At 37.9% G+C, this 27,312-nt stretch overlaps 1 protein-coding gene across 9 annotated transcripts in view; it reads left to right on the top strand.

The window, feature by feature from the left end:
* The window catches only part of CRPPA (CDP-L-ribitol pyrophosphorylase A), a 359,365-nt gene that overhangs the window by 36,073 nt on the left and 295,980 nt on the right, over window positions 1–27,312 (top strand). For all 9 annotated transcript variants that reach the window (XR_005217022.1, XM_037836829.1, XM_037836827.1 and 6 more), the window contains one exon: window positions 4,149–4,298. Coding sequence is in view for 8 of the 9 variants with exons in the window: in XM_037836829.1 (XP_037692757.1) it covers window positions 4,149–4,298 (150 nt within the window). In the remaining variant the exon portion in view is untranslated. The remainder of the gene's footprint in view (window positions 1–4,148; window positions 4,299–27,312) is intronic.

The raw sequence follows: 27,312 nt of genomic DNA, 5'->3' as shown, positions 1-27,312 counted from the left end.
ATCCCACTCTCTCTCCAGGTAATCTATATTCTAGATTTTGACTCTATGAGTTTGCTTATTTTAATTGTTTCAAATTGGTGAGAGTATACAGTAGCTTTCCTTTTGTGTCTGGCTTATTTCACTCAACATGATGCCTTTAAGGTTCATCTGTGTTGTTGCATATATCAGAGCTTCATTACTTTTTATGGCCAAATAATATTCTGTTGTATGTATTTACCACAATTTGTTTATCCATTCATCAGTTGATGGACACTTGTGTTGTTTCCATCTTTTGGCAATTGTGACTAATACTGCTAGGAACATTGGTGTGAAAATATGTTTGAATCCTCACTTTCAATCCTTTGGGTATATACCTAGAAGTGGGATTGCTGAGTAGTCATATGGTAATTCTGTGTTTCACTTTCTGAGGAATATCAAACTGTCTTCCACAGAGGCTGCACCATTTTACATTCCCAATAGTAGTAAATGAGTGTTCCTGTTTTTCCACATTCTCTCCAATACTTGCTATTTTCCATTTTTTAAATAGTACCCATTCTAGTGAGTGTGAAATAGCATCTCATTGTGTTTTTTTTTCAATTTTTTAAAATTTTATTTTGAAATAAATTAAAACTTACAGGAACAGTTGCAAAAACAATACAAACTCCATACACAGAACTCCAGCATACCCTGACCCCCCGCCCCCGATACCCCAATCCACCAACTTTAACATCCTGTCACACCACCATTTCTTTCTTTCCCTCCCTCCCTCCCTCCGTATCTATCATCCATCATCTATTGCTCTGTCTTCTGAATATATGAGAGCAAGCTGCACACATCCTTGAACAAACAATATAATTCACATATACATTTTCCATGACAAGAACATTCTTTTATGCAATCCCATTAAGTGCAGCTAAGAAGTTCAAGAAATTGAACATTGATACAAAGTTTACATTCTATATTTCTTTTTTTTTTTTTTCTTATGTCCCAACTGTGTCCCTTTGAGTCTCCTGTCCTCCATCCTCAGATCCCATCCAGGATCATCCTTGGCATTTAGTTGGCATTATCTATTAAGACTGTCTTTTTTTTTTTTCGATTGTGGAAACATATGTACAGCCTAAATCTTCCCATTCCACCCCCTCCCTAGCATTCCATTAGTGGGATTAATCACATTTAGAATGTTGCAATGCCATCACCTTCCACCATCCATTACTAGAAATTTCTCTTCACCCCAAACAGAAACCCTACACTCATTTCTTAACTCCCCATTGCCCCTTCCCCCACTTCCGATAACCCATACTCTACTTTTCATCTCTATGATCATATTCTCTGATACTTGCTTTGTGTTTACCATGGGGCTTAAATTTAACATCTTAAATCCATAACAATCTTGTTTTTCTTTGATACCAACTTAACTTCAATAGGACACATAAACTATGTTCCTATGCTCCTGCATTCCCCCACCTTTATATAGTTCTTGTCAAAAATTACGTATTTTACATTGAGTCCCAAACCACTGATTTATCATTACAGTTTGTGTATTTTAGATCATGTAGGAAGTAAATAGTGGAGTTACAAATCAAAAATGCAGTAGTATTGGTATTTATATTTGCCATGTGATCTTTACTGGAAATCTTTATTTCTTCATGTAGTTTCAGTCAATTGTTTAGTGTCCCTTCCTTTCAGCCTGCTCATTTCCCTTTAGCATTTCTTATAGGACTGATCTACTGGTGATGAAGTCCCTAGGCTTTTGATTATCCAGGAATGTTTTCATCTCTCCCTCATTTTACCCTCCAGGTGTTTGTGAATTTTCTGTCTTTGATGGTTATTGACTTCTATTTGTATTCCATTGTGGTCAGAGAATGTGCTTTGAATAAATTCAAATTTTTTTTTTTTTTAATTTCTTGAGGCTTGTTTTATGTCCCAGCATATGGTCCATTCTGGAGAAAGATCCGTGATCACTGGAGAAGAATGTGTGTCCTGGTGATTTGGGATGTAAGGTTCTATATATGTCTGTTAAATTTCTCTATCTCTCTCTCTCCCTTCTTTGTTTCTCTGTCAGTAAGGCTCCCTTTAGTAGCTGAAGTAGGGCAGGTCTTTTATTAGCAAAATCTCTCAGCATTTGTTTGTCTGTGAAAAATTTAAACTCTCCCTCAAATTTGAAGGAGAGTTTTGCTGGATAAAGTATTCTTGGTGGGAAATTTTCCTCTTTCAGAATTTTAAATATGTCATGCCACTGCCTTCTCGCCTCCATGGTGGCCGCTGAGTAGTCGCTACTTAGTCTTATGTTGTTTCCTTTGTATGTGGTGAATTGCTTTTCTCTTGCTGCTTTCAGAACTTGCTCCTTCTCTTCAGTATTTGAGAGTCTGATCAGAATATGTTGGAGTGGGTTTATTTGGATTTATTCTATTTGGAGTTCGCTGGGCATTTATGCTTTGTGTATTTATATTGTGTAGAAGGTTTGGGAAGTTTTCTCCAACAATTTCTTTGAATACTCTTTCAAGACCTTTACCCTACTCTTCCCCTTTGGGACACCAACGAGTCTTAAATTTGCATGTTTTATTTTATCTATCATATCCCTGAGATCCTTTTCAATTTTTTTGATTTTTTCCCCATTCTTTCTTTTGTTCTTTCATTTTCTGTTCTGTGGTCCTCAAGGACGCTGAGTTGTTGTTCAGCTTCCTCTAATCTTGTACTATGAGTATCCAGAATCTTTTTAATTTGGCCAACAGTTTCTTTTATTTCCATAAGATCATCTATTTTTTTATTTACTCTTGCAAATTCTTCTTTATGCTCTTCTAGGGTCTTCTTTATATCTCTTATATCCTGTGCCATGCTCTTCTTCATGTCCTTTACATCCTGTGCCATGATCTTATTGTCTGTCATTAGTTCTTTGATTAATTGTTCCAAGTAGTGTGTCTCTTCTGATCTTATGATTTGGGTGTTTGGGTTGGTTTCTCCAAATCTTCTGGTTTCTTTATATGCTTTAAAATTTTCTGTTGTTTTTGGTCTTTTGGCATTTGCTTATCTCGATAGGGTTCTTTTAAGATATTCAGGCTTCTTTGAACAGTTATTTCTAATTTGTCGGAGCTACAGCTTGGAGGAGAGCACTTTCTTTGACTAACCAACAGGTGGTGTCTGCGAGCCACCTATTCCCCTCAAGCCAGTTCTCCCCAACTTTGTCTTTGTGGTGAGTGGGAGTCTGAATCAATTGTGTCCAACTGATGGATCAAGTTTCTGTGTGTAGTTGGTGCTGCCTGCCCTGAATGTGGGGTGTGTGTCTGAGCAGTTAGGAAGGGAGGGCAGCTGTAATAATAAAATCTCCCAGGTGTTTCTGGAAACTCAAAGCTGTTGCAGAATCCAGACGTTTGGTTCAGTCTCATCACAGTTTGTCTCTGCCATGGACCCACATGTGCCTGGTATTTGCATATGGTCCCTGGGACTTCTGTGTGTGTCCCTCTTCCAAGCCATGCCCTCCTAGGGCCTCTGCTGAGGGAAGACTATGCTACATCATAGGTGAGCACAGTCCCCAAGAGAAGCTCTGGACTGTGGCGCCGTGCAGGGGCATTTCCAGCTGGCTGAAAAGATGGCTGTATGGGGTGTGGTAATTTCCCCCTTTTGTGGACCTCTGCCTTCCTAGCTCCAGGATAATTAGCTGTGGGTATGCGAAAGGCTATCGTCCATGCCAGATACTGAGGTGGGGGCCCAGGGTGTGGAAGGCACTCCCCTCATGCTTGTCTGCATGGCTCTCCCTGCCATATCCATAGCTGCCTTTGGGTTTTTAAACTAATCCATCTCCAAATGCCAACCCCTGGTTTCTCCCTACCGTGGCGTGGCTGCCAGTTCTCCAGCAGGCTCACTCACTCATTCCGAACGCAGACTCTCTGTTTCACCAAGTGCACGGTCCCTGTGGATTTAGCAGGCCTTGTCCAGCTGGTGCGTCACTGGAACTGGTATTCTGGAGCACTTTCTGTCTTTTATCTGGTGTTTCTCATGGAGAGGTTTTTTTGGCCTGTCTCTTCTAACCACCATCTCCTAGCCTCTGAGGTAACTTTTTGAAGCTATGAATAAGAAATTTCGAACTTGAGATAGAGTTCAGAGTTTTACTTGAAAGTATTCTCTAGGTAAAGAAATGTGTTACTCATCTCTCATTTTTGTTTGTTCTTTAGGCAGCAGGAGCAATTCGACCTCTTGTATCTACTGTCCTCAGTCCATCGGCTGATGGTTGCTTAGACCACTCACTAGAACGTGCCAGACACAGAGCAAGTGAAATGCCACAGGCTTTTCTATTTGATGTGATCTATAAAGCATATCAACAGGTAAGTATCCAGGCTTTTGAAAAAGCTTCTCTGTTGGGGATTCCCAAGACAAACCCCACATTTGGAGATTTGCTTCTCCTGGAAGTCAGCATATAGTTGTACTCACAGCCAAGATCTATTACAGTGAAGTAGTAAGGGTGCACAGCTGGATCATAAGGGAAACAGACACAGGTGCAGTCTAGAGGAATCCATGTGCCAGCTTTTTTATCCCCTCTCCCCTCCCAGGAAGAGTCACATAGGTCATATTCTTCCCCCAACAATGAAAATGCAGCAACGTTTGTGTGATGTTTCTGTCCAGGGAAGCCCATTAGAAATTCAGGGTCCAAGGTCTTTATTGGGTTTTGTATTAGTTTCCTAGCTGCTAAAAAAATGCCATGCAATGGGTTTGCTTAACAACAGGAATTTATTGATTTCTGGTTTCAGAGGCTTTAGAAGGCTTTCTTCCTCCTGGTGTCAGAAGCTTCTGGCTGGTTGGCAGTTTTTGGGGGTTCCTTGGCTTTTCTCTCACATGGTAATGCACATGGTGGCATCATTTCTTTACTCTTCCTGGTTCCGTTGACTTCCAGCTTCTGGTTGCTCCATGGCTTCTTTTCCTTGTCCAATTTCCTTTGCTCATAAGGACTTCAGCTATGTTACACTATGGGCCACCTCACTCAGGCACATTTTGAAAGTTCCTATTTACAAATGGGTTCATACCCACTGGACCAGGGCTTGAGACCTGAACATGCCTTTTGTGGGGGATGCAGTTCAATCCCTGATAGTCTGTCCTCTTTATAAATGTAAAATATATTCATTCCATCACAATATTCCAAAAGCCTTAAGACATTTCAGTAAGGATGTTAAGTACAAAGACTCATCAGAATTGGTTATGGGTGTGGTCTGTCCTGGGGCAAAATTCCCTTTGTCTGTGGAACCTAGAAAACAAGTTATCTGCTTCCAATATACAGTGGTGAGGCAGGTATAGCATAAGGGTTCCCATTCCAGAGGGAAAAAATTAGAAGGAAAACAGGGGTCATGGGTCTCAAAGAAATGTGAAACCCAGCAGAACAAACTTCATTAGATCTCAAGGTCTGAGCCATCTGTGGCTTGATTCTTTATTCTCCAGGTCTGGTGGAGCAGCATCCCTACCCCTTTCAAGTGCTTGTACAGTGGCCATGGTTTCCCCAACATAGGAGTGTAGGTCCTACCCTCTCCAAGCATTGTGATGATGGCCAGGCTCTCTTTGAACCCAGGTGCATAGACCTGGCCATCTCTGAGCAATGGAGAGGCAGCACTGTTCCTGAATAATGGGGCACAAGGCCCACTCTTTCCAAGTGCAAGGGTGGACCTGCCCTGTCCACACGCGTGGGTAGGCCCGTTTTCTTGGTCCAAGATCTTTTCATTCCAGACCTTTATTTCCTAGGTTCTGCCTTGAAGTCATTCTTCCTTCAGTTTGTCCCTTTTCTGTCCAGGCAGGCAGTGATTCTTCTCATATAAATTTTGCAAAATCCCTGTTGGCTTTGCATGCAGTTCAAGCAAGTCTAAACTATCAGACAATAGAACTTTCCACAGTGCCTTCTTGGGTAACTGCATTTCCAATCCTGTCTTCCAGAGCTTTTTTTTGCCTAGTCTCAGAGCACACTATCTGGATAGGCCTAGAATCTTCCAAACCATCAGTTGCTAGTTTCTTTGTGTGTAACAGTTTACTCCTCAGTTGAAAGCTTTCCACTCTCATTTCACTATAAGCTGCATGGAGAAACCAGGCGGCACCTTCTAAGCTTAGCTTGGAAATCTTAGTTAAATATCCAAGTTCATTGCTTTCAAGTTCTGCTTTCAATCCAGCATTAGAACACAATTTTGTCAAATTCTCTGCCACTTTATAATAAGGATCACCTTTTTCCCAATTTCCAATGGCAATTTGATCATTTCCTTCTAAGGCTTCACCATAAGTACTATTTATGTATGAAACAAATGAAAAATACAGTTTTATTCAGTGATGTAAATTGTTTTTCTTTTAATTCCTACCTACGTTTTCTATTTTATTTCTTTATTAGAGAAGTTGTGAATTTACAGAACAGTCATGCATAAAATACAGGATTCCCATATACCACCCCCCCCACCACTTTGCATTGGTGTGGAACATTTGTTAAAACTGATGATAGCACATTTTTATAATTTGTATTATTCAAAGTCCATGGTTTAACTTAGAGTTCAGTTTATGTAGTGTAGTTCCAATAAAACTGGATTTTTTGAAAACTTTTGTTCTGTTACCATATACACAATCTAACATTTCACCTTTTAATCATATTCAGATATCTATTTCAGTGCTGTTCATTGCATTCACAGTGTTGTGCTACCACCATTACCATCCATTACTAAACTTTTCCATCATTTCAAATAAGGACACTGCACATTTTAAGCCTTAACTTCCCATTCTCTATCCCCACCCCATCCCCCAGTAACCAGTATTCTATATTCTGACTCTATGAATTTGCTTATTCTAATTGTTTTAAGTCGGTGATATCATACATTATGTGTCCTTTTGTGTCTGGGTTATTTCACTCAACATGATGCCTTCAAGGTTCATCCATGTTGTTGAATGTATCAGGACCTCACTCCTTTTTACAGCTGAATAATATTCCATTGTATGTTTATACCACAATTTGTTTATCCATTTATCAGTTGATGGGCACTTGGGTTGTTTCCATCTTTTGGCAATTGTGCATAATGCTGCTATGAACATTGGTGTGCAAATATCTGTTCGAGTTCCTCCTTTCAGTTCTTTTGGGTATATAACTAGCAGTGGGATTGCCAGGTCATGTGGTAGTTCTCTACTTAGCTTTCTGAGGAACTGCCAAACTGTCTTCCCTGGGAATGTGCTATTTTACACTCCCACTAACAATGATTGAGTGTTTCTATTTCTCCACATCCTCTCTGACACTTGTTATTTTCCATTTTACAAAGAATAGTAGCCATTCTAATGGGTGTGAATGGTATCTCATTGTCATTTTGATTTGCATTTCCTTGATGGCTAATGATGTTGTTTTAGTTTACTAATGCTGCCGCAATGCAAAATACCAAAAAAGGATTGGCTTTTATAAAAGGGGGTTTATTTGGTTACACAGTTACAGTCTTAAGGCCATAAATTGTCCAAGGTAACACATCGATGATTGGGTACCTTCACTGGAGGATGGCCAATAGCTGGGAAGGCACGTGGCTGGTGTCTCCTCCAGAGTTCTGGTTTCAAAATGGCTTTCTCTCAGGATGTTCCTCTCTAGGCTTCAGCTTCTCTCCAAAAGTCTCTGGAGCAAAAGTCGGCTTTCAAAGGCCATCTACAAAATGTCTCTGTAAGCTGAAGCTCCTCTCAGTTCCAATGAATTCTTCAAAGTGTGCCTCTTGGCTGTAGCTCCTCTTCAAGATGTCACTCTCAGCTGCAGCTGCACTGAGTTCCTTCTGTTTGTCAGCCCATTTATATGGCTCCACTGATCAAGGCCAACCCTGAATGGGTGGGGCCACACCTCCATGGGAATATCTCATCAGTTATCACCCACAGTTGGGTGGGACACATTCCATGGAAACACTCAAAGAATTACAATCTAATTAACACTGAAAGGTCTGCCCATACAAGATTACATCAAAGATAATGGTGTTTAGGGGACATAATACATTCAAACTGGCACAGATGTTGAGCAACTTTTCTTGTGCTTTCTGGCTATTTGTATATCTTCTTTGAAGCGATGTCTGCTCAAGTCTTTTGCCCACCTTTTTATTAGGTTGTTTGTGTTTTTGTTGTTAATTTGTAGGATTTCTGGATATTAAACCTTTATCGGATATGTGGTTTCCAAATATTTTCTCTTATTATGTAGGTTGTCATTTTACTTTCATGATAAAGTCTTTTGAGGTACAAAAGTTTTTAATTTTGAGGAGGTCCCCTTTATCTATTTTTTCTTTTATTGCTTGTGCTTTGGGTGTGAAGTCTAAGAAACCATTGCTTAACACAGTGTCCTGAAGATGCTTCCCTATGTTTTATTTTAGAAGTTTGATAGTTCTAGCTCTTTTAGTAAAGTATTTAATCCATTTTGTGTTGATTTTGTTTATGATGTTAGGTACTGGTCCTCCTTTTTTTTGCAAATGGAGATCCAGTTTTCCTACATCATTTGTTGAAGAGACTATTCTTTCCCAGGTTGGTAGTCTTTGCCCCCTTGTCAAAAATCAGTTGGCCATAAATGTGTGGGTTGACTTCTTAACTCTTAGTTCTATTTCACTTGTTTGTATGTCTATCCTTGTGCCAGTACCATGTTGTTTTGATCACTGTGGCCTTGTAATAAGTTTTAAGATTGGGAAGTGTATGCCCTCCAACTTTTTCTTCTTTTTCAATGTGGCTTTAGCTATTCAAGGCCCCTTACCCTTCTATATACATTTGATGACTGGCTTTTCCATTTCTGCAAAGAACATTGTTGGGATGTTGATTGCGATTGCATTGAATCTATAAATTGCTTTTTGGTAGTACTGATGTCTTAATGATGTTTAGTCTTCCAATCCATGAACCTGGCATGCCCTTCCATTTATTTAGGCCTTCTTAGATTTCTTTTCACAGTGTTGTGTAGTTTACTATGTACAAGTCCTTTATATCCTTGGTTAGTTAGGTACATTCTTAGATGTTTGATATTACTATTGTGAATGGAATTTTTTTTCTTGATATCTTCTGATTGTTCATTGTTTATGTATGGAAAACATTAATGATTTTTATGTGTTGATCTTTTATCCTGCCACTTTTATGAATTCATTGATTAGCTCTAGGAACTTTGTTGTGGATTTTTAGGATTTTCTGCATATAGGATCATATCATCTGCAAACGGAAAGTTTTACTGCTTCCTTTCCAATCTGGATGCCTTTTGTTTCTTTTTCTTGCCTAATTGCTCTGGCAAGAACTTGCAGTCCAATGTTGAATAGCAGTGATGACAGTGGGCTTCCTTGTCTTGTTCCTGATAGAGGGAAAGCTTTCAGTCTTTCTCCATTAAGGAGGATGTTAGTGTGGACTTTTCATATATGCCCTTTATTATGTGGAGGAAGTTTCCTTCTATTCCTGGTGTTTTGAGTGTTTTTATCAATTAAGGGTGTATATTTAGTCAAATGCATTTTCTTCATGAATTGAGATGATATTGTTTTTTTCCCCTTTATTCTATTAATGTGGTGTATTACAATAATTGATTTTCTTATGTTGAGCCACCCTTCCATACCTGGGATAAATTCCACTTGGTCATGGTGTATAATTCTTTTAATGAGCTGTTGGATTCAGTTTGTTAGTATTTCATTGAATTTTTGCTTCTATTTTCTCAAGAATTGGTCTATAATTTTCTTTTCTTGTGGTATCTTTGTTTGGCTTTAGTATGTGGGTGATATTGGCCTCATAGAATGAATAAGGGAGTGTTTCCTCATCTTTGATTTTTTGAATGGGTTTGAGCAGGATTGGTGTTAATTCTTCTTTGAGTGTTTGGCAAAATCCACCTGTGAAGCCATCTGGTTTGGGCATTGTTTGAATCAGTAATCAAAAACCTTCATTTTTGTTGTTAGTTATTGTTTCGTCGAGATTGTCTATTTTTTCTTGAGTCAATGTTGGTGGTTTGTGTGATTATAGGATTTTGTCCATTTCTTCTAGGTTATCTAATTCGTTGGCATACAGTTGTTCGTAGTAATCTCTTATAGTCCTTTTTAATTCTGTGAGGTTGGCAGTAATACCTGCCTTTCATTTCTGATTTTTTGTTATTTATGTCCTTTCTCTCTCTCTCTCTCTCTCTCTCTCTCTCTTTTTTTCCCCCCTTTTGGTCAATCTAGCTAAAGTTTTGTCAATTTTATTGATCTTTTCAAAGAACAAGTTTTGTTTTTTTTTGATTCTATTATTTTACATTTTCTGTTTCATCTTCCTTCTGATCTTTGCTTCTTCTTTCTTCTACTCATTTTGGTTTTAGTTTGCTATTCTTTTCCTCATTCTCCAGTTTTGAGATTAGGTCCCTGATTTAAGACCTTCTTTTTAAATGTAAGTGTTTATAACTATAAATTTCCCTCTCAGCACTGCCTTTTCTGCATCCCTAAGTTCTGGTATGTTGTACTTTGATTTTCCTTCGCCTCAAGTTATTTCCAAATTTTCCTGTGATTATCCTCTTTAACCCATTGTTTGTTTAAGAGTACTTTGTTAATTTCCACACATTTGTGAATTTTCCATTTCTCTGTCTGTTATTGATTTCTAGTTTCATTCCATTGTGGTCAGAGAAGATATATTTTCTGATTTCAATATTTTTGAATTCATTGAGACTTGTTTTGTGAACCAACATATGGTCTATCCTGGAGAAAGATCCATGCGCATTCAAGAATGTTCATTCTGTTGTTGGGTGATGTGTTTTTTATTTTTCTCTAAGGTCTAGATGGGTTACAGTGTCATTCAAGTAATGTACTTACATATTGATCTTCTGATTAGATGTTCTATCCATTATTGAGAGTGGTGTGTTAAAATCTCCTGCTGTTAATATAAAACCATCAGTTTGTCCCTTCCAATCTGTCAGTATTTGCTTCATATATTAATAAGTTCTTAGTTGAACATATATTGATAATCATTAAATCTTGTTGAATTGACCCCTTTATCAGTATGTAATGACTATCTTTGTCCTTTAAGGGAAAAACTGGAAAGTCTATTTTACTTGGTATTAATATAGCTACCCAGTTCTCTTTTGGTTAGTACTTGCATGGTTGTTTTTTTTTCCATTTTTTTACTTTCAACTTGCTTATGTCTTTGAGTTGAGTCTCTCATAAAGAGCATATAGTTGGGTTATGCTGCTTCTTTTTTTTTTTTTTAATCCATTCTGTGATTCTCTACCTTTTAACTGTTGAGTTTAATACATTTACATTTACAGTCACCTGATAATGTAGGATTTTCTTCTGCCATTTGCTATTTTTTTTTTAGCCTTCTATCTTTTTTGTTCCCTCAGTTCAATTAATGCCTACTTTCGTATTTACCTGTTTTATTGTATTGTAACATATTGAGTTCCTTCTTATTTTTATCTGTATACATTTTTTCATATATTTTCTTTGTGCTTACCATGGGGTTAAAATTTAACTTCCTAGATATATAACACTTACTTGATTTGATACCAGCTTGACTTTGATAGCATATACATACACTGTTCCTGTACACATCCATCCCACTATCTTTTTTTGTACTTTCTGCAAATTACATCTTTGTGCATAGTTTGCCCTAACCATAGATTTATCATTACTTTTTATGCATTTACATTTTAGACCCTGTAGGAGGTAAGAAGTGGAGTTACATACCAAAAAATACAGTACAATAAATAGTACTGGCATTTATAATTACACAAATGGTTACCCTTACTGGAGGTTTTACTTCTTTATGCTGCTTTGAACTACTGTCTAGTGTCCATTCCTTTCAGGCTGGAGAACTCTCTTTAATTTTGCTTGTAGGGCAGGTCTAGTGGTAGTGAAATCCCTCAGCTTATGTTTATCTGGGAATATCTTAATCTCTCTCTCATTTTTGAAAGTCTTACCACATATAAAATTCTTAGTTGGCTGTTGTTTCTTTCTGTACTTTTAGATTTTCAACCCACTGCTTTCTTGCCTCTATAGTTTCTCTTGAGAAGTTGGAACTTAACCTAATTGGGACTCCCTTCAACATAACATATTGCTTTTCTCTTGGAGCTTTCAGAACTCTCTTCTCATTCTCTGCAGTTGACAGCTTGATCAGTATGGGACAGGACATATTTGTCTTCAAGTTTATCCTGTTTGGTGTTCTAGGGCTTCCTGGATATTCATATTCATGTCTTTGGCTAAGTGTGAAGAGTTTTCTGATAATTTCTTTTTTTTTTTTTTTGGATGTTTATATTTATTTATTTATTTTTTTTTAATCATCATTTTATTGAGATATATTCACATACCACGCAGTCATACAAAACAAATTGTACTTTCGATTGTTTACAGTACCATTACATAGTTGTACATTCATCACCTAAATCAATCCCTGACACCTTCATTAGCACACACACAAAAATAACAAGAATAATAATTAGAGTGAAAAAGAGCAATTGAAGTAAAAAAGAACACTAGGTACCTTTGTCTGTTTGTTTGCTTCCCCTACTTTTCTACACATCGATCCATAAACTAGACAAAGTGGAGTTTGGTCCTTATGGCATTCCCAATCCCACTGTCACCCCTCATAAGCTACATTTTTATACAACTGTCTTCGAGATTCATGGGTTCTGGGTTGTAGTTTAATAGTTTCAGGTATCCACCACCAGCTACCCCAATTCTTTAGAACCTAAAAAAGGTTGTCTAAAGTGTGCGTAAGAGTGCCCACCAGAGTGATCTCTCGGCTCGTTTTGGAATCTCTCTGCCACTGAAGCTTATTTCATTTCCTTTCACATCCCCCTTTTGGTCAAGAAGATGTTCTCCATCCCACGATGCCGGGTCTACATTCCTCCCCGGGAGTCATATTCCACGTTGCCAGGGAGATTCACTTCCCTGGGTGTCTGATCCCACGTAGGGGGGAGGGCAGTGATTTCACCTTTCAAGTTGGCTTAGCCAGAGAGAGAGGGCCACATCTGAGCAACAAAGAGGCATTCAGGAGGAGACTCTTAGGCACAAATACAGGGAGGCCTAGCCTCTCCTTTGCAGCAACCGTCTTCCCAAGGGTAAAACTTATGGTAGAGGGCTCAACCCATCAAACCACCAGTCCCCTATGTCTGTGGTCATGTTAGCAACCATGGAGGTGGGGTAGGCAAATACCCCTGCATTCTCCACAGGCTCCTCAAGGGGGCACTACATCGTTTTTTTTTTTTTTTTTTTTTTTTTTTTTTTCCTTGTTTGTCTTTTTTCTTTTTTCTTTTTTTTAACTTTCCCTTCTTTTTTCAAATCAACTGTATGAAAAAAAAAAGTTAAAAAGAAAACAAACATACAATAAAAGAACATTTCAAAGAGACCATAGCAAGGGAGTAAGAAAAAGACAACTAACCTAAGATAACTGCTTAACTTCCAACATGTTCCTACTTTACCCCAAGAAAGTTACATACTATAGCAACATTTCAGTGAACATGTTCCTACTACATCCATCAGAAATTAACAGACCATAGTCATTTCTGGGCATCCCCAGAACGTTAAATAGCTTATCTGTTCTTCTTGGATTATTGTTCCCCCTTCCTTAATTGCTCTCTACTGCTAGTTCCCCTACATTCTACATTATAAACCATTTGTTTTACATTTTTCAAAGTTCACATTAGTGGTAGCATATAATATTTCTCTTTTTGTGCCTGGCTTATTTCGCTTAGCATTATGTCTTCAAGGTTCATCCATGTTGTCATATGTTTCACCAGATCGTTCCTTCTTACTGCCGCGTAGTATTCCATCGTGTGTATATACCACATTTTATTTATCCACTCATCTGTTGATGGACATTTGGGTTGTTTCCATCTCTTGGCAATTGTGAATAATGCTGCTATGAACATTGGCGTGCAGATATCTGTTCGTGTCACTGCTTTCCGATCTTCCGGGTATATCCCGAGAAGTGCAATCGCTGGATCGAATGGTAGCTCTATATCTAGTTTTCTAAGGAACTGCCAGACTGACTTCCAGAGTGGCTGAACCATTACGCAGTCCCACCAACAATGAATAAGAGTTCCAATTTCTCCACATCCCCTCCAGCATTTGTAGTTTCCTGTTTGTTTAATGGCAGCCATTCTAACCGGTGTTAGATGGTATCTCATTGTGGTCTTAATTTGCATCTCTCTAATAGCTAGTGAAGCTGAACATTTTTTCATGTGTTTCTTGGCCATTTGTATTTCCTCTTCAGAGAACTGTCTTTTCAAATCTTTTGCCCATTTTATAATTGGGCTGTCTGTACTATTGTCATTGAGTTGTAGGATTTCTTTGTATATGCAAGATATCAGTCTTTTGTCAGATACATGGTTTCCAAAAATTTTTTCCCATTGAGTTGGCTGCCTCTTTACCTTTTTGAGAAATTCCTTTGAGGTGCAGAAACTTCTAAGCTTGAGGAGTTCCCATTTATCTATTTTCTCTTTTGTTGCTTGTGCTTTGGGTGTAAAGTCTAGGAAGTGGCCGCCTAATACAAGGTCTTGAAGATGTTTTCCTACATTATCTTCTAGGAGTTTTATGGTACTTTCTTTTATATTGAGATCTTTGGTCCATTTTGAGTTAATTTTTGTGTAGGGGGTGAGGTAGGGGTCCTCTTTCATTCTTTTGGATATGGATATCCAACTCTCCCAGCCCCATTTGTTGAAAAGACCATTATGGCTCAGTTCGGTGACTTTGGGGGCCTTATCAAAGATCAGTCGGCCATAGATCTGAGGGTCTATCTCTGAATTCTCAGTTCGATTCCATTGATCTATATGTCTATCTTTGTGCCAGTACCATGCTGTTTTGGCAACTGTGGCTTTATAATAAGCTTCAAAGTCAGGGAGTGTAAGTCCTCCCACTTCGTTTTTCTTTTTTAGAGTGTCTTTAGCAATTCGAGGCATCTTCCCTTTCCAAATAAATTTGATAACTAGCTTTTCCAAGTCTGCAAAGTAGGTTGTTGGAATTTTGATTGCGATTGCATTGAATCTGTAGATGAGTTTGGGTAGAATTGACATCTTAATGACATTTAGCCTTCCTGTCCATGAACATGGAATATTTTTCCATCTTTTAAGGTCCCCTTCTATTTCTTTTAGTAGAGTTATGTAGTTTTCTTTGTATAGGTCTTTTACATCTTTGGTTAAGTTTATTCCTAGGTACTTGATTTTTTTAGTTGCTATTGAAAATGGTATCTTTTTCTTGAGTGTCTCTTCAGTTTGTTCATTTCTAGCATATAGAAACATTACTGACTTATGTGCATTAATCTTGTATCCCGCTACTTTGCTAAATTTGTTTATTAGCTCTAGTAGGTGTATCGTTGATTTCTCAGGGTTTTCTAGATATAAGATCATATCATCTGCAAACAATGACAGTTTTACTTCTTCTTTTCCAATTTGGATGCCTTTTATTTCTTTGTCTTGCCGGATTGCCCTGGCTAGCACTTCCAGCACAATGTTGAATAACAGTGGTGACAGCGGGCATCCTTGTCTTGTTCCTGAGCTTAGAGGGAAGGCTTTCAGTCTCTCACCATTGAGTACTATGCTGGCTGTGGGTTTTTCATATATGCTCTTTATCATGTTGAGGAAGTTTCCTTCAATTCCTACCTTTTGAAGTGTTTTTATCAAAAACGGATGTTGGATTTTGTCAAATGCTTTTTCAGCATCTATTGAGATGATCAATTGATTTTTCCCTTTCGAGTTTTTAATGTGTTGTAATACATTGATTGTTTTTCTTATGTTGAACCATCCTTGCATGCCTGGAATGAACCCCACTTGGTCATGGTGTATGATTTTTTTAATGTGTCTTTGGATTCGATTTGCAAGTATTTTGTTGAGGATTTTTGCATCTATATTCATTAGGGAGATTGGCCGGTAGTTTTCCTTTTTTGTAGCATCTTTGCCTGGTTTTGGTATTAGATTGATGTTAGCTTCATAAAATGAATTAGGTAGTGTTCCATTTTTTTCAATGTTTTGAAAGAGTTTGAGTAAGATTGGTGTCAGTTCTTTCTGGAAAGTTTGGTAGAATTCCCCTGTGAAGCCATCTGGCCCTGGGCATTTATTTGTGGGAAGATTTTTGATGACTGATTGGATCTCTTTGCTTGTGATGGGTTGGTTGAGGTCTTCTATTTCTTCTCTGGTCAGTCTAGGTTGTTCATATGTTTCCAGGAAATTGTCCATTTCTTCTACATTGTCCAGTTTGTTGCCATACAGTTGTTCATAATATCCTCTTATAATTTTTTTAATTTCTTCAGGATCTGCAGTTATGTCACCTTTTTCATTCATTATTTTGTTTATATGGGTCTTCTCTCTTTTTGATTTTGTCAGTCTAGCTAGGGGCTTGTCAATCTTGTTGATCTTCTCAAAGAACCAACTTTTGGTGATATTTATCCTTTCTTGTTTTTTTGTTCTCTATTTCATTTATTTCTGCTTTAATCCTTGTTATTTCTTTTCTTGTACTTGGTTTAGGATTGGTTTGCTGTTCATTTTCTAGCTTCTTCAGTTGATCCATTAGTTCTTTGATTTTGGCTCTTTCTTCCTTTTTAATATATGCGTTTAGTGCTATAAATTTCCCCCTTAGCACTGCTTTTGCTGCATCCCATAGGTTTTGGTATGTTGTGTTCTCATTTTCATTCGTCTCTATATATTTAGCAATTTCTCTTGCTATTTCTTCTTTAACCCACTGATTGTTTAGGAGTGTGTTGTTTAACCTCCAGGTATTTGTGAATTTTCTAAGTCTCTGATGGTTATTGACTTCTAATTGTATTCCATTGTGGTCAGAGAATGTGCTTTGAATAATTTCAATCTTTTTAAATTTATTGAGGCTTGTTTTATGTCCCAGCATATGATCTATTCTGGAGAAAGTTCCGTGAGCACTAGAAAAGTATGTGTATCCTGTTGATTTGGGATGTAATGTCCTGTAGATGTCTGTTAAATCTAATTCATTTATCAGATTGTTTAGGTTTTCAATTTCCTTATTGGTCTTCTGTCTGGTTGATCTATCTATAGGAGAGAGTGATGTGTTGAAGTCTCCCACAATTATTGTGGAAACATCAATTGCTTCCTTTAGTTTTGCCAATGTTTCTCTCATGTATTTTGTGGCACCTTGATTGGGTGCATAGACATTTACGATTGTTATTTCTTCTTGCTGAATTGCCCCTTTTATTAGTATGTAGTGGCCTTCTTTGTCTCTCAAAACATCCCTGCATTTGAAGTCTATTTTATCTGAGATTAATATTGCTACACCTGCTTTCTTTTGGCTGTAGCTTGCATGAAATATTTTTTTCCATCCTTTCACTTTCAGTTTCTTTGTGTCCCTGTGTCTAAGATGAGTCTCTTGTATGCAACATATTGATGGTTCATTTTTTTTGATCCATTCTGCGAATCTATATCTTTTAATTGGGGAGTTTAATCCATTTACATTCAACGTTAAAACCGTGAAGGCATTTCTTGAATCGGCCATCTTATCCTTTGGATTATGTTTGCCATATTTTTCCCTCTCTCTATTAATATCCTTTATTGTACCCATACCGAATCTCTTTAGTACTGAACCTTTCTCCAAGTCTCTCTGTCCTGTCTTTGTTTCTCTGTCTGTAGGGCTCCCTTTAGTATCTCCAGTAGGGCAGGTCTCTTGTTAGCAAATTCTCTCAGCATTTCTTTGTCTGTGAAAAATTTAAGCTCTCCCTGAAATTTGAAGGAGAGCTTTGCTGGATAAAATATTCTTGGCTGGAAATTCCTCTCACTCAGAATTTTAAATATATCGTGCCACTGCCTTCTCGCCTCCATGGTGGCTGCTGAGTAGTCACTACTTAGTCTTATGCTGTTTCCTTTGTATGTGGTGAATTGCTTTTCTCTTGCTGCTTTCAGAACTTGCTCCTTCTCTTCTGTGTTTGACAGTGTGATCAGTATATGTCTCGGAGTGGGTTTTTTTGGATTTATTCTATTTGGAGTTCGCTGAGCATTTATGATTTGTGTATTTATGTTGTTTAGAAGATTTGGGAAGTTTTCCCCAACAATTTCTTTGAATACTCTTCCTAGACCTTTACCCTTTTCTTCCCCTTCTGGGACACCAATGAGTCTTATATTCGGACGTTTCATATTATCTATCATATCCCTGAGGTCCATTTCGAGTTTTTCAATTTTTTTCCCCATTCTTTCTTTTATGTTTTCATTTTCCATTCTGTCATCTTCCAGGTCACTGATTCGTTGTTCAACTTCCTCTAGTCTTGTACTATGAGTGTCCAGAATCTTTTTAATTTGGTCAACAGTTTCTTTAATTTCCATAAGATCATCCATTTTTTTATTTAGTCTTGCAATGTCTTCTTTATGCTCTTCTAGGGTCTTCTTGATTTCCTTCATATCCCGTACTAGGGTCTCATTGTTCATCTTTAGTTCTTTGAGTAGCTGCTCTAGGTGTGTCTCTTCTGGTCTTTTGATTTGGGTGCTTGGGCTTGGGTTATCCATATCGTCTGGTTTTTTCATATGCTTTATAATTTTCTGTTGTTTTTGGCCTCGTGGCATTTGCTGACCTTGATAGGGTTCTTTTAGGGTTTGTAGACCAGTTGAAGTCCTTATCTCTAATTTATCAGATCTACAGCTTCGTGGAGTACACTTTCTCTAACTAACCAGCAGGTGGCGTCCACGAGCCACCTGTTCTCCACAAGCCAGATCTCCCCTGCTTAGCCTTTTTGGTGAGTGGGGGAGTGAGTCTTGTGGGGCCCAATTGGTGTCCCAAGCTTGCGTGTGTAATTGGTGTTGCCTGCCCTGTATGTGGGGCGTGTTTCTGGGCAGTCGGGGAGGGGGGGTGGCCCTAACAATCAAATCTCCCTGATGATCCTATAGTTTTAAAGCTACTGCAATAGTCTAATCCTTCAGTTCAGTCCTGCCACAGTTTGTCTCTGCCACTGACCCACAAGTCTTTGGTATTGGCGTATGGCTCCTGAGACTTGCAAGTGGGCCCCTCTTCCAGGCTGTGCACCCCGGGTCCTCTGTTGAGGGATGACTGTGCTATGTCGCAGGTGAGTGCCGTCCCCCCAGGGCAGTTCTGGGCTGCTGGGCTGTGTTGGGAGGCTCCCAGTCTGCTCAAATGATGGCTGAATGGGGCTCTGTTAATTCACACTGCTCCCCCTTCCCAGCTCTGGGACATTCAGCTGAGGTTGCAGGGAAGGCTAATGTCCACGCCCAGTTTTGTGGTGTGTGCCTGTTATTTGAAGCACTTCCGTCACACTGGGTTGTCTGGGGCAGCTCTGGGCTATGGGGCTGGCGATGGGCAGGAGTGTTTCCTGTCCACCAGGATGGTGGCTGTGAGCGGACACCCCCCTTTTCTTGGGAAGTTGTGTTGTTTAGTGAATTTTCTCAGCCACTGGATTATTGCCTTTTGTCTCAGAGCTCTCTTAGTTCTGCTCTTGACTTGACGTGCCCAAATTTCAATTCTTTGAAGCTTTCTGTATTGAGCTTCTTAGAGTAATTGTTTTAGAAAAAGCAAAATGATTTAAAAAAAAAAAAAAAAAAAAAAAAAAAAAAAAACCGCCCTCCTGGGAGATCTAATGGGTTATTGAAATGCTAATAGACAAAGCAACCAGGGCCATTAAGGAAAAGTGCCCAGGGCAGAGAGATCAGCCTTGCTTCGGGATTTGCATATGCGCCTCAAGGCCTGATCTGCGCCCTTCCCCTTTCTGTGTTCACCAGAACTCCAAAAATCCTCTGCTTTTATTTTGGAGTTTTTCGTGTTGTTTTTTTTCTATGCCTGTCTCCTCTCTGCTGGGCTGGCTGCTCTCAGAGTCTCTGGTGTCTGGCCTCAGTCTATCTATGGTTGGAGTTTGAATCAGTAGAATGAGTTTCCGGTAAGAGCAGCCACTGCAATTCTCCCTTCTCCTTCCTGGAGCTGACAGCCCCTCCTCCCCCGGGACTGAGCCTGGCAGGGAGGGGCGCGGGTCCCCTGGCCGCAAAAACTTACAGATTTCGCTGATCTCAGCAGTTCCACGTTTTCATGAGTGTTGTATGAAGTATGCCCAAAGACAGATTGCTCTGTGGTGTCCAGTCCACGCAGTTCCTGGCTTTTTACCTACTTTCCTGGAGGAGTAACTAAAACATACAGCTCACCAGTCTGCCATCTTGCCCCGCCTCCTGATAATTTCTTTTTATACTCGTTCTCCTCTTTCTCTCTTTCTTCTTCTTTTGGGTCTCCCATATTGCATACATTGGTATACCCAGAGGTCTCTTAGGCTTTTTTTTTTTTTTTTAATTTTTTATAATTATTACTTTTTATTTTTGCTCCTCAGCCAGACTTATTTCAACTTTTTGTCTTTGATTCCCAGATTCTTTCTTCTGCAAGTTGCAATCTACTATTGAAACTCTCCTGGAAATTTTTCATTTCCTTTATTGTATCAACTCCAGTAGTTCTGCTTGGTTCCTTTAAAAAATTTCTGTCTCTTTTTTGGGATTCTCATATTGTTCATTCATTATTTTCTTGATGTCCTTTAGTTCTTTCTCTGTATTTTTCTCATCTCTTTGGGAAAAATGGAGATGATTTTTAAAAAATTCTTTCCACTATGTCTATAGTCTGGTTCTCTTCCTTTGTGTTTTCTGGATTTTTATCCTCTTTTTCTTGTTGGGCAATCATTTCTGATTGATTTGTTTGTCTTGTAATCTTTTGTTGCACATTGTATACTTTAATGTTTTAAAATATTAACCCTGGGATTTATTTTCTCAGATGTCTGTTTCTTGAGCTTGTATCCAGCTGATAATGTGACAGATATTTTCTTGGATGTCAGCCCTCTTGTTCAGAAGTCCTTCCAAGGCAGATGCAAACTTGCAGGGTTCTCCTTGTTTTATTTTTTTGGTGTCTGTTTTTTCCTGCACTTGTACTTGTTAGTGGCTTCAGAATTCCTCTGTTTATAGGAGTTTGAGTCCCCCCTCATTTCCTAAGAAATAGACCTTCTCCCTCTTCTGGGTGTTCCACTGCTGGGACTTAAGGCAGGTAATCGTTTGTACCCAGCCATCCTCCTCAGTTCTTTCACATATTGCTTTTGTTGCCTCAAGCTGCTTTTGCCTGGTGGGCAAATTCTGGAGTGGAGCATACAGGAGAGGAGTTTTCCAAGTCAGTCTTTCGCAGCCAGAACAAGGCCAGGGACTCACAGTGGAAATACTGGCTGTCTCCAAACTGCCTTGGAAAGGTGATGAGGGAGGATCCAGGAAGCATGCCAGGAACTTCTTCCAGGGCTTCCCAACACTGCTTTATTGACTTGCCCAGCAAATGCAGCCCTTAAATGGTCCTCTGCAGCTCTGAGGAAGAGTACTGTCTTGTAGTCTCCTCTGCTGTGTTTGTGCAGGGTGGGTTGGAATAAGGCTGCCCTCAAAGCCAGACCCCCAGTGATCTGAAGTCATTAATCAAAAGTTGTCAGCAATTGGCCATTGCCCATCCCACATCTTGGGGCAATGGATTTTTATGTCCCTTTTTGGTACCAGCAAGCTACACCTTTGGCTAGACCCCACGGCAGCCTGCCACAAGAGCGGGAGATGGGTACCAGTAACCACCTTTGGGGGAGTGTGATTTACTGGAGTCTTTCCTGTAACTTAGCAGCCTCTTCCTACTGCATTCCTCCTTGGATGTTGTGCAGTGTTTACTGGACCTGGAGTTTTGAAATAGTTGTTTCAGACAGTTCCTTCCAGTTTTATAGCTGTTCTAGGGGAGAAACTGATTCCTGGAGCTTCATACTCCGCCATCTTCCCACAATTTTATTTTAAAAAAATTATTTATTTTAAAAAATCATGTCGGTATTATGCTTTGTGAAATCTTTTTTCTATATGTAATGAGATCACCAATTGATTTTTGTCTTTTAGTATATTACTGTGGTAAATAACCTGATAGATATACTGAAGTTGAACTGTCTTTGTGATTCTGGCATAAACACTATTTGATGCTAATGCAGTTTTTTACACTGTTGAATTTGGCTACCTGGTATTTTATTTGAGCTATCTTTCCTCTTTTTATAAGTGACATTGTCCCTTTGTTTTTTATGCTGTCCTTATTTGATTTTCAAAGCAAGATTATATCAATCTTTTTAAATGAGTTGATCATCTTTCTTCTTTTTTGATTTTCTGGAAGAATTTTTTAAGATAGAATATTATATCATTTTTAAGTTTTTATAGAATGTTCCAGGAAAAATTTTAAGACTGGAGCTTTTTTGGAGTGCGGGGGTAGAGGGGTTGTATTTTTTTTTTATTGTTGGTAATATAGTTTCAGTTTTTAATGGTTATTTACTTATCTAGGCTTTCAGTTTTCTCCTTGTGCCAATTTATACTTTATATTGTTTAGATATTTATCTGTATCTTTGGTATTTCAAAATTTAGTGGCATGTAATTCTTATATTCTTATACCTGTAATGGGAGGAAGAAAGGACAAGGGATAGAAGAGGAGGAGGAGAAGTAATAATTAACAAAACCGGAAAGATTAATAAGATAGACAAATCTCTAGCAAGATTCATGAAGACAAAAAAATAGGAAGACAAAAAAATAAATACATCTTGAGTTGAATGCATAGCTTATTTGCATATCAATTTGTTAGTTTTTAGTAAAAGTATTCTATGCTATTCATTTCTTTTAGTATTTTTGTAATATCATAAATTTTGAGATGTTGTGCTTTCATTGTCTTGTAGCTCTTATTTATTTGTTTATCCCTCTCTTATCTCAGGTGTCCAGGCAAAATATTCTTTCATTTTTGCTATGATGTTAAAATCTCTCTCGATCGGGATATGGAAACTTTCACATCTTTCCCAAATTATGTATTCTTTATTGTCATTGACTGTAACCATATTTCTCTTTTATTCCTCCTATTTCCATTATGTAGCACATTGTTTCACATCAAATAGATGTTTAATATGTGTTATTGTGAGCATTAAAAAAATTATTATATGGACTTTTACTAGTGTACAATGTGGTATACTCTCTAAGAAGCCTGTGGATTTGTTTTCCTTATGTAGTGTGGGGTAGTAAATTGGACTGTAGAAACTGTAGAGAACAATGCTACTAATTTTTTTCATGCTCTTTCCCTAGTTCACACTTGCTCTTTGGGAACTGTGTCTTAACAAGATAGGCACAACTGTCTTTCCTGTGTTAGAAAATTAAAAAAAAAAAAAAATGTAGTGTGACTACAGTTCAATTGCAAGTGTCCCTGAGAACCAGAGAAGACGAACAAAAGAGACAAAGAGAGGACACAGCATCAAAGACTAGAGAGAGAGATACAAAAAACTCAGAGTGGTTACTTCCTTGCTGTGGTTTGTCCTGAATTCACGGCATTGTATTGGAAAAATATGATTCTGGGAAAATTTTTTTTCAGTCTGGGAGATTACTGGAAATCTATTTTATGTTTGTGTTTTTCTGGTAAGAAAGTTATAGGTATGGAATGGAATGCATGGGAAGAGACATACAATAGAAACAGTAATTTTGTAATTAAGTAGTAGGCAAAAAGGGCATCTTGGAGTTGTCAAGGGCTGTTTTTAGATTCATCTTTTAAAATCCTGATCTCATTTTCACAGAATTTGGCAAGAAAGGCTGACTTTCTGAATTAGTATAAATGAACTGAGACGTAGTTTCTCGTTTTCTTGAGCTTTAACCACAGGACTCTGAATCTCAAATTAGGTACTAATTTTGGGAGGAAAAGCTTTAGAGACCAGGAGTTTTTAGGAATTTTTGATAAGTTACACAGATGAACACTGAGGAATTATAACTAACTGACAGTAATCAAACTCCAGGCTTTTTATGTGGCAAGAGCAGACAGACACTAGTACTCAGCCAATCCTTCCATCATTCAGCTCTTCCAAGGATGAGCGATGTAGACCATGAAACATTTCCATGATGGCCGTACTTGTGATTGCAATCTTGAACTTTTATGTGCGCTAGTGAGGAGATAACATTATTGGGGGAAAAAAGAAGTTTCAAGATGAAGAACTTTTTGATTCCCTTTAATCCTTTGAGGTATAGTTTTCATGTAGAATCAGATGAAGGAATAGGTTAAATTTTGATTAGATTTAGTTCTATGTTCTTTTAAGTTGGTTTGTATAGTGTATGCATTAGTGTGGGTGGTAATGTAGCACTTTATGATCAAACCAAATCAATTTCCTAGGCAGATCTAAGATCTTCAAATCAGAATATTTGTATTTCTTTTACTTTCAAAAAATTGTAGAATGATGGGAAAAGTAGGGTGAGATACTTTGAGTACATAGTTTATCATGAAGGAATATAGATATTAAAACAATTCAGACACTTGATTTTATTTATAACATTCTCATATACTGTGACTTTTAAGCAGATGAAAAATAAAATTCTTTTTAATTTAGTATTAGTTTTATTATTTATTATTATTTATTATCTTTATTATTTATTATTATAGCATATTCCATACATGCTGTTCATTTGTGGTGGATGTTGCTGTGTCAGTTTATAACTGGGAATAACACTTCTGGGCTAGACTGGTCAAAAGAGCAGTATGAGTGAGATCTGGGAGTCTGAAATGAAGCAGAAATTATTTTTTTCCAAATGTCTTTTCACTGTCTGATGGGGTGGCTGATAGACACAGATGTGCCCAGGGATTCTACCTGTCCTCACTTCATAAGTTCGTCACTGAGCACATCTTCCTGACTGCTAGCCCTGCTGACCAACAGTAGTCCTGGACTCATCATCAGACATTGGACTGGGGACACAGGTGTATAAGGTCTAACTCCTGTAATCCCTTATCACATACCATTCATAGTGGCCCTGCTCCACAGTGATGCATCATCTAATTATATTGTAGAATTATGAATAACCATTGTGTCCATTTAGATGTTGTATGAGCAACTCTTATTTGTTTTTTACCATTGCTAAATATTTTCTTACTTTGTATGGAAAAGAATACATTTTAAAAAGATGCACATAGCTTTCATAAGTTATAATTTTCAGTGGTGTTTGTTGACAACTGGAAGCCTGAAAGAAATGAGCAGAGACTTTGGTGGCTGCCTGCTCCAGGGAACAGAGATTTTGGAGTTTGAGTGCTTATATATTAAATGTAATGGGTAAACACCTTTTGCTTTGCATTGATAACCCAGAAGAAACTACATCTTAAGTATAAAGACCACTTCCCAGATAAAAATAAATGGTCTTTAGAAGAAGATAACAGAATCCACAGTCTCTAAAACATATCTCCAATGTCCAGGGTAGAGTTAAAATTAATAAATATTAAAAAGGGATGAGATAAAATGACCCATGTTAATAATACAATCAGTCCATAGAAAGAGACCCAGATGTTGGAACCAGTCTAGGACTTTAAAATAACTCCGATAAATAATTTGAAGACCCTAATAGAAGAGTTGACTATACTGGGTAAGAGATGAGGAATTTTAAGACAATTATGGAAAGGATGAGAAAGAGTCAAATGGATATCTCAGAACAGAAGAATATGACATGCTAGATAAAAAAGTTTTGGATGGATTGGCTGTAATTAAGATTAGATTGAAGAATAGACCAGTGAACTTGAAGATAAGTTGGTTTCCAAGAGACCAAGGTGGAAGCTGCCAGCATCACTTCTGTTGTTCTGTATTGGTCAAAGCAGTCAGACACCAGCCCATATTTAATGAGAGGCAAAATAATTCCCTGTACACCCAAAGAGTTTGTGGCTATCTTTAATCCACCACAATTATCATGTTGTAAGAACAAGAAATTTGGAATCAGACAGCTCAGAGTTTCTGCTGCTTCTTGTTTAGTAAGTTGTTACACTTCTCTGAGTCTTGGTATTTTTGTCCATGAGAGGGGATAATATCTTCCTTCTTCGGTTGTTTAGGAGATATGTATGCCTAGGACACAGTAGAAAATTAAATAAAGTGACATAATTATGAGCAATTCTATTGCTATTTGGTTCAATTTGTTCAGCTCCTACTACAGTGTTTACATGCAAATGCTCGTAGATAATTATGTAAACTTAAATGCTTTTCTTCGTTTCATAATTTTGAAATAGATTTGGAAGTAACAGAATTTTCTATCCTTTGAAATTTTGCTTCTATCTGGTTCTACTTATACTTTGTTTTTTCGTGTGAATAAGGTATATATGTTGTTAAACCAGTATGATATTATCACCACCATGACTGTGTTGGAATGACTGATCTTTGAAAATCATTAGAAACACATTCAAGAGTTATAGATTGTCTAGAGGTCACCATGGTGATCACAGATCATTATATTGTAACTCAGTACAAGAGCCTCAAGCCTACTCAGATGAGCTGCAGTTCTTGTGAGTACTCCGTTGGCTGGGCCACCCTGCCCTGCTACCGTGCCGTCCTAATATCCAAACTTCCCTCCCTCAAACTGTTCCTCCAGTTAAAGTAGGAGCCAGAAGCAATCAGGACAATATAGGCATGCAACAATAATGCAGCCAATGAGTTCTGAACTGATGGAACGGTATGGTTAAGATATATAAGAAGTTATAGTGGTGAAGATATTTGACAGATGACTCACTATAAGGATATTTTAAAATGTGTTCGAGAAGAGACAATTGCTTTTGAAGAGATATCAGATTTATTGTTAGTGAAAAAACTCCATGAGGTTTATTTCAGTGGCAGAAATCCTGGCTTTTGTGTCCAAAGCTCCAGTAATAATTGATCCTTTAGCTTACAGAAATAAAAAAAATAATTATGAACCACATTATATTTCTATTCAGTGACATTGCTTTCTTTCTTTAAAATGATTTTAAATAACAGTTGAATTTTAGAATGTATTATTCATTGAACAAAAGGGATAAGTCCCTATTATGTGTTTTAGAGCTACTTGTTCTTTGCATTGATTGCAGTTCCTATTTGCCCATCTTTTGTACATAAGCTTCAACTTTGAGAAGGCTTTTTCATCTCTTTCTGATTGCCGAGTGAGCTAGGAGTTGGAACACAGTGGGGATTCAGAGGTAGGAGTGTACATGTCCTTTTAAGGCTAGTAGGTCTCTTGAAACTGTGATCTAAAATTTCTTCTTTTTGGCATGCCCCTAGGATACATTTCCTTTGCTAAATTAATATGGAATTTCCCTTTTTGTGGGGGAAAGGGAAATTAATTCATTATACACCCACTCTTTGAAAGGCTATGATACTCCTAATAACTGGTAGATGATAGTCCCATTTTGCAGTTAAGAGATCAAAGTACTTGCACGTGGTCAATGTCTAGTAGATGGTAAAAACAAGATAAAAATTGAAGCCTGATTATAGTACCAGTTATGTTTCTAGAAACTGATTCTTACAACAGTGATATGCATTATTCTAAATACATTTTTGACAATACTTGGCAGTAAAAATTATAATTTGTAGATATCTTCTGGTAATCCTTATGATAAGATCTGATAATCCTAGATGAATAGACCAGAGAATATTTTCTTAGCTGGTTAGTTGAGAGTA

The sequence above is a fragment of the Choloepus didactylus genome, chromosome 5, assembly GCF_015220235.1.
Source record: "Choloepus didactylus isolate mChoDid1 chromosome 5, mChoDid1.pri, whole genome shotgun sequence".
Taxonomy (NCBI): domain Eukaryota; kingdom Metazoa; phylum Chordata; class Mammalia; order Pilosa; family Megalonychidae; genus Choloepus; species Choloepus didactylus.
Note: the sequence above shows the minus strand (reverse complement) of the source record. Positions and strands in the feature narration are given on the sequence as shown.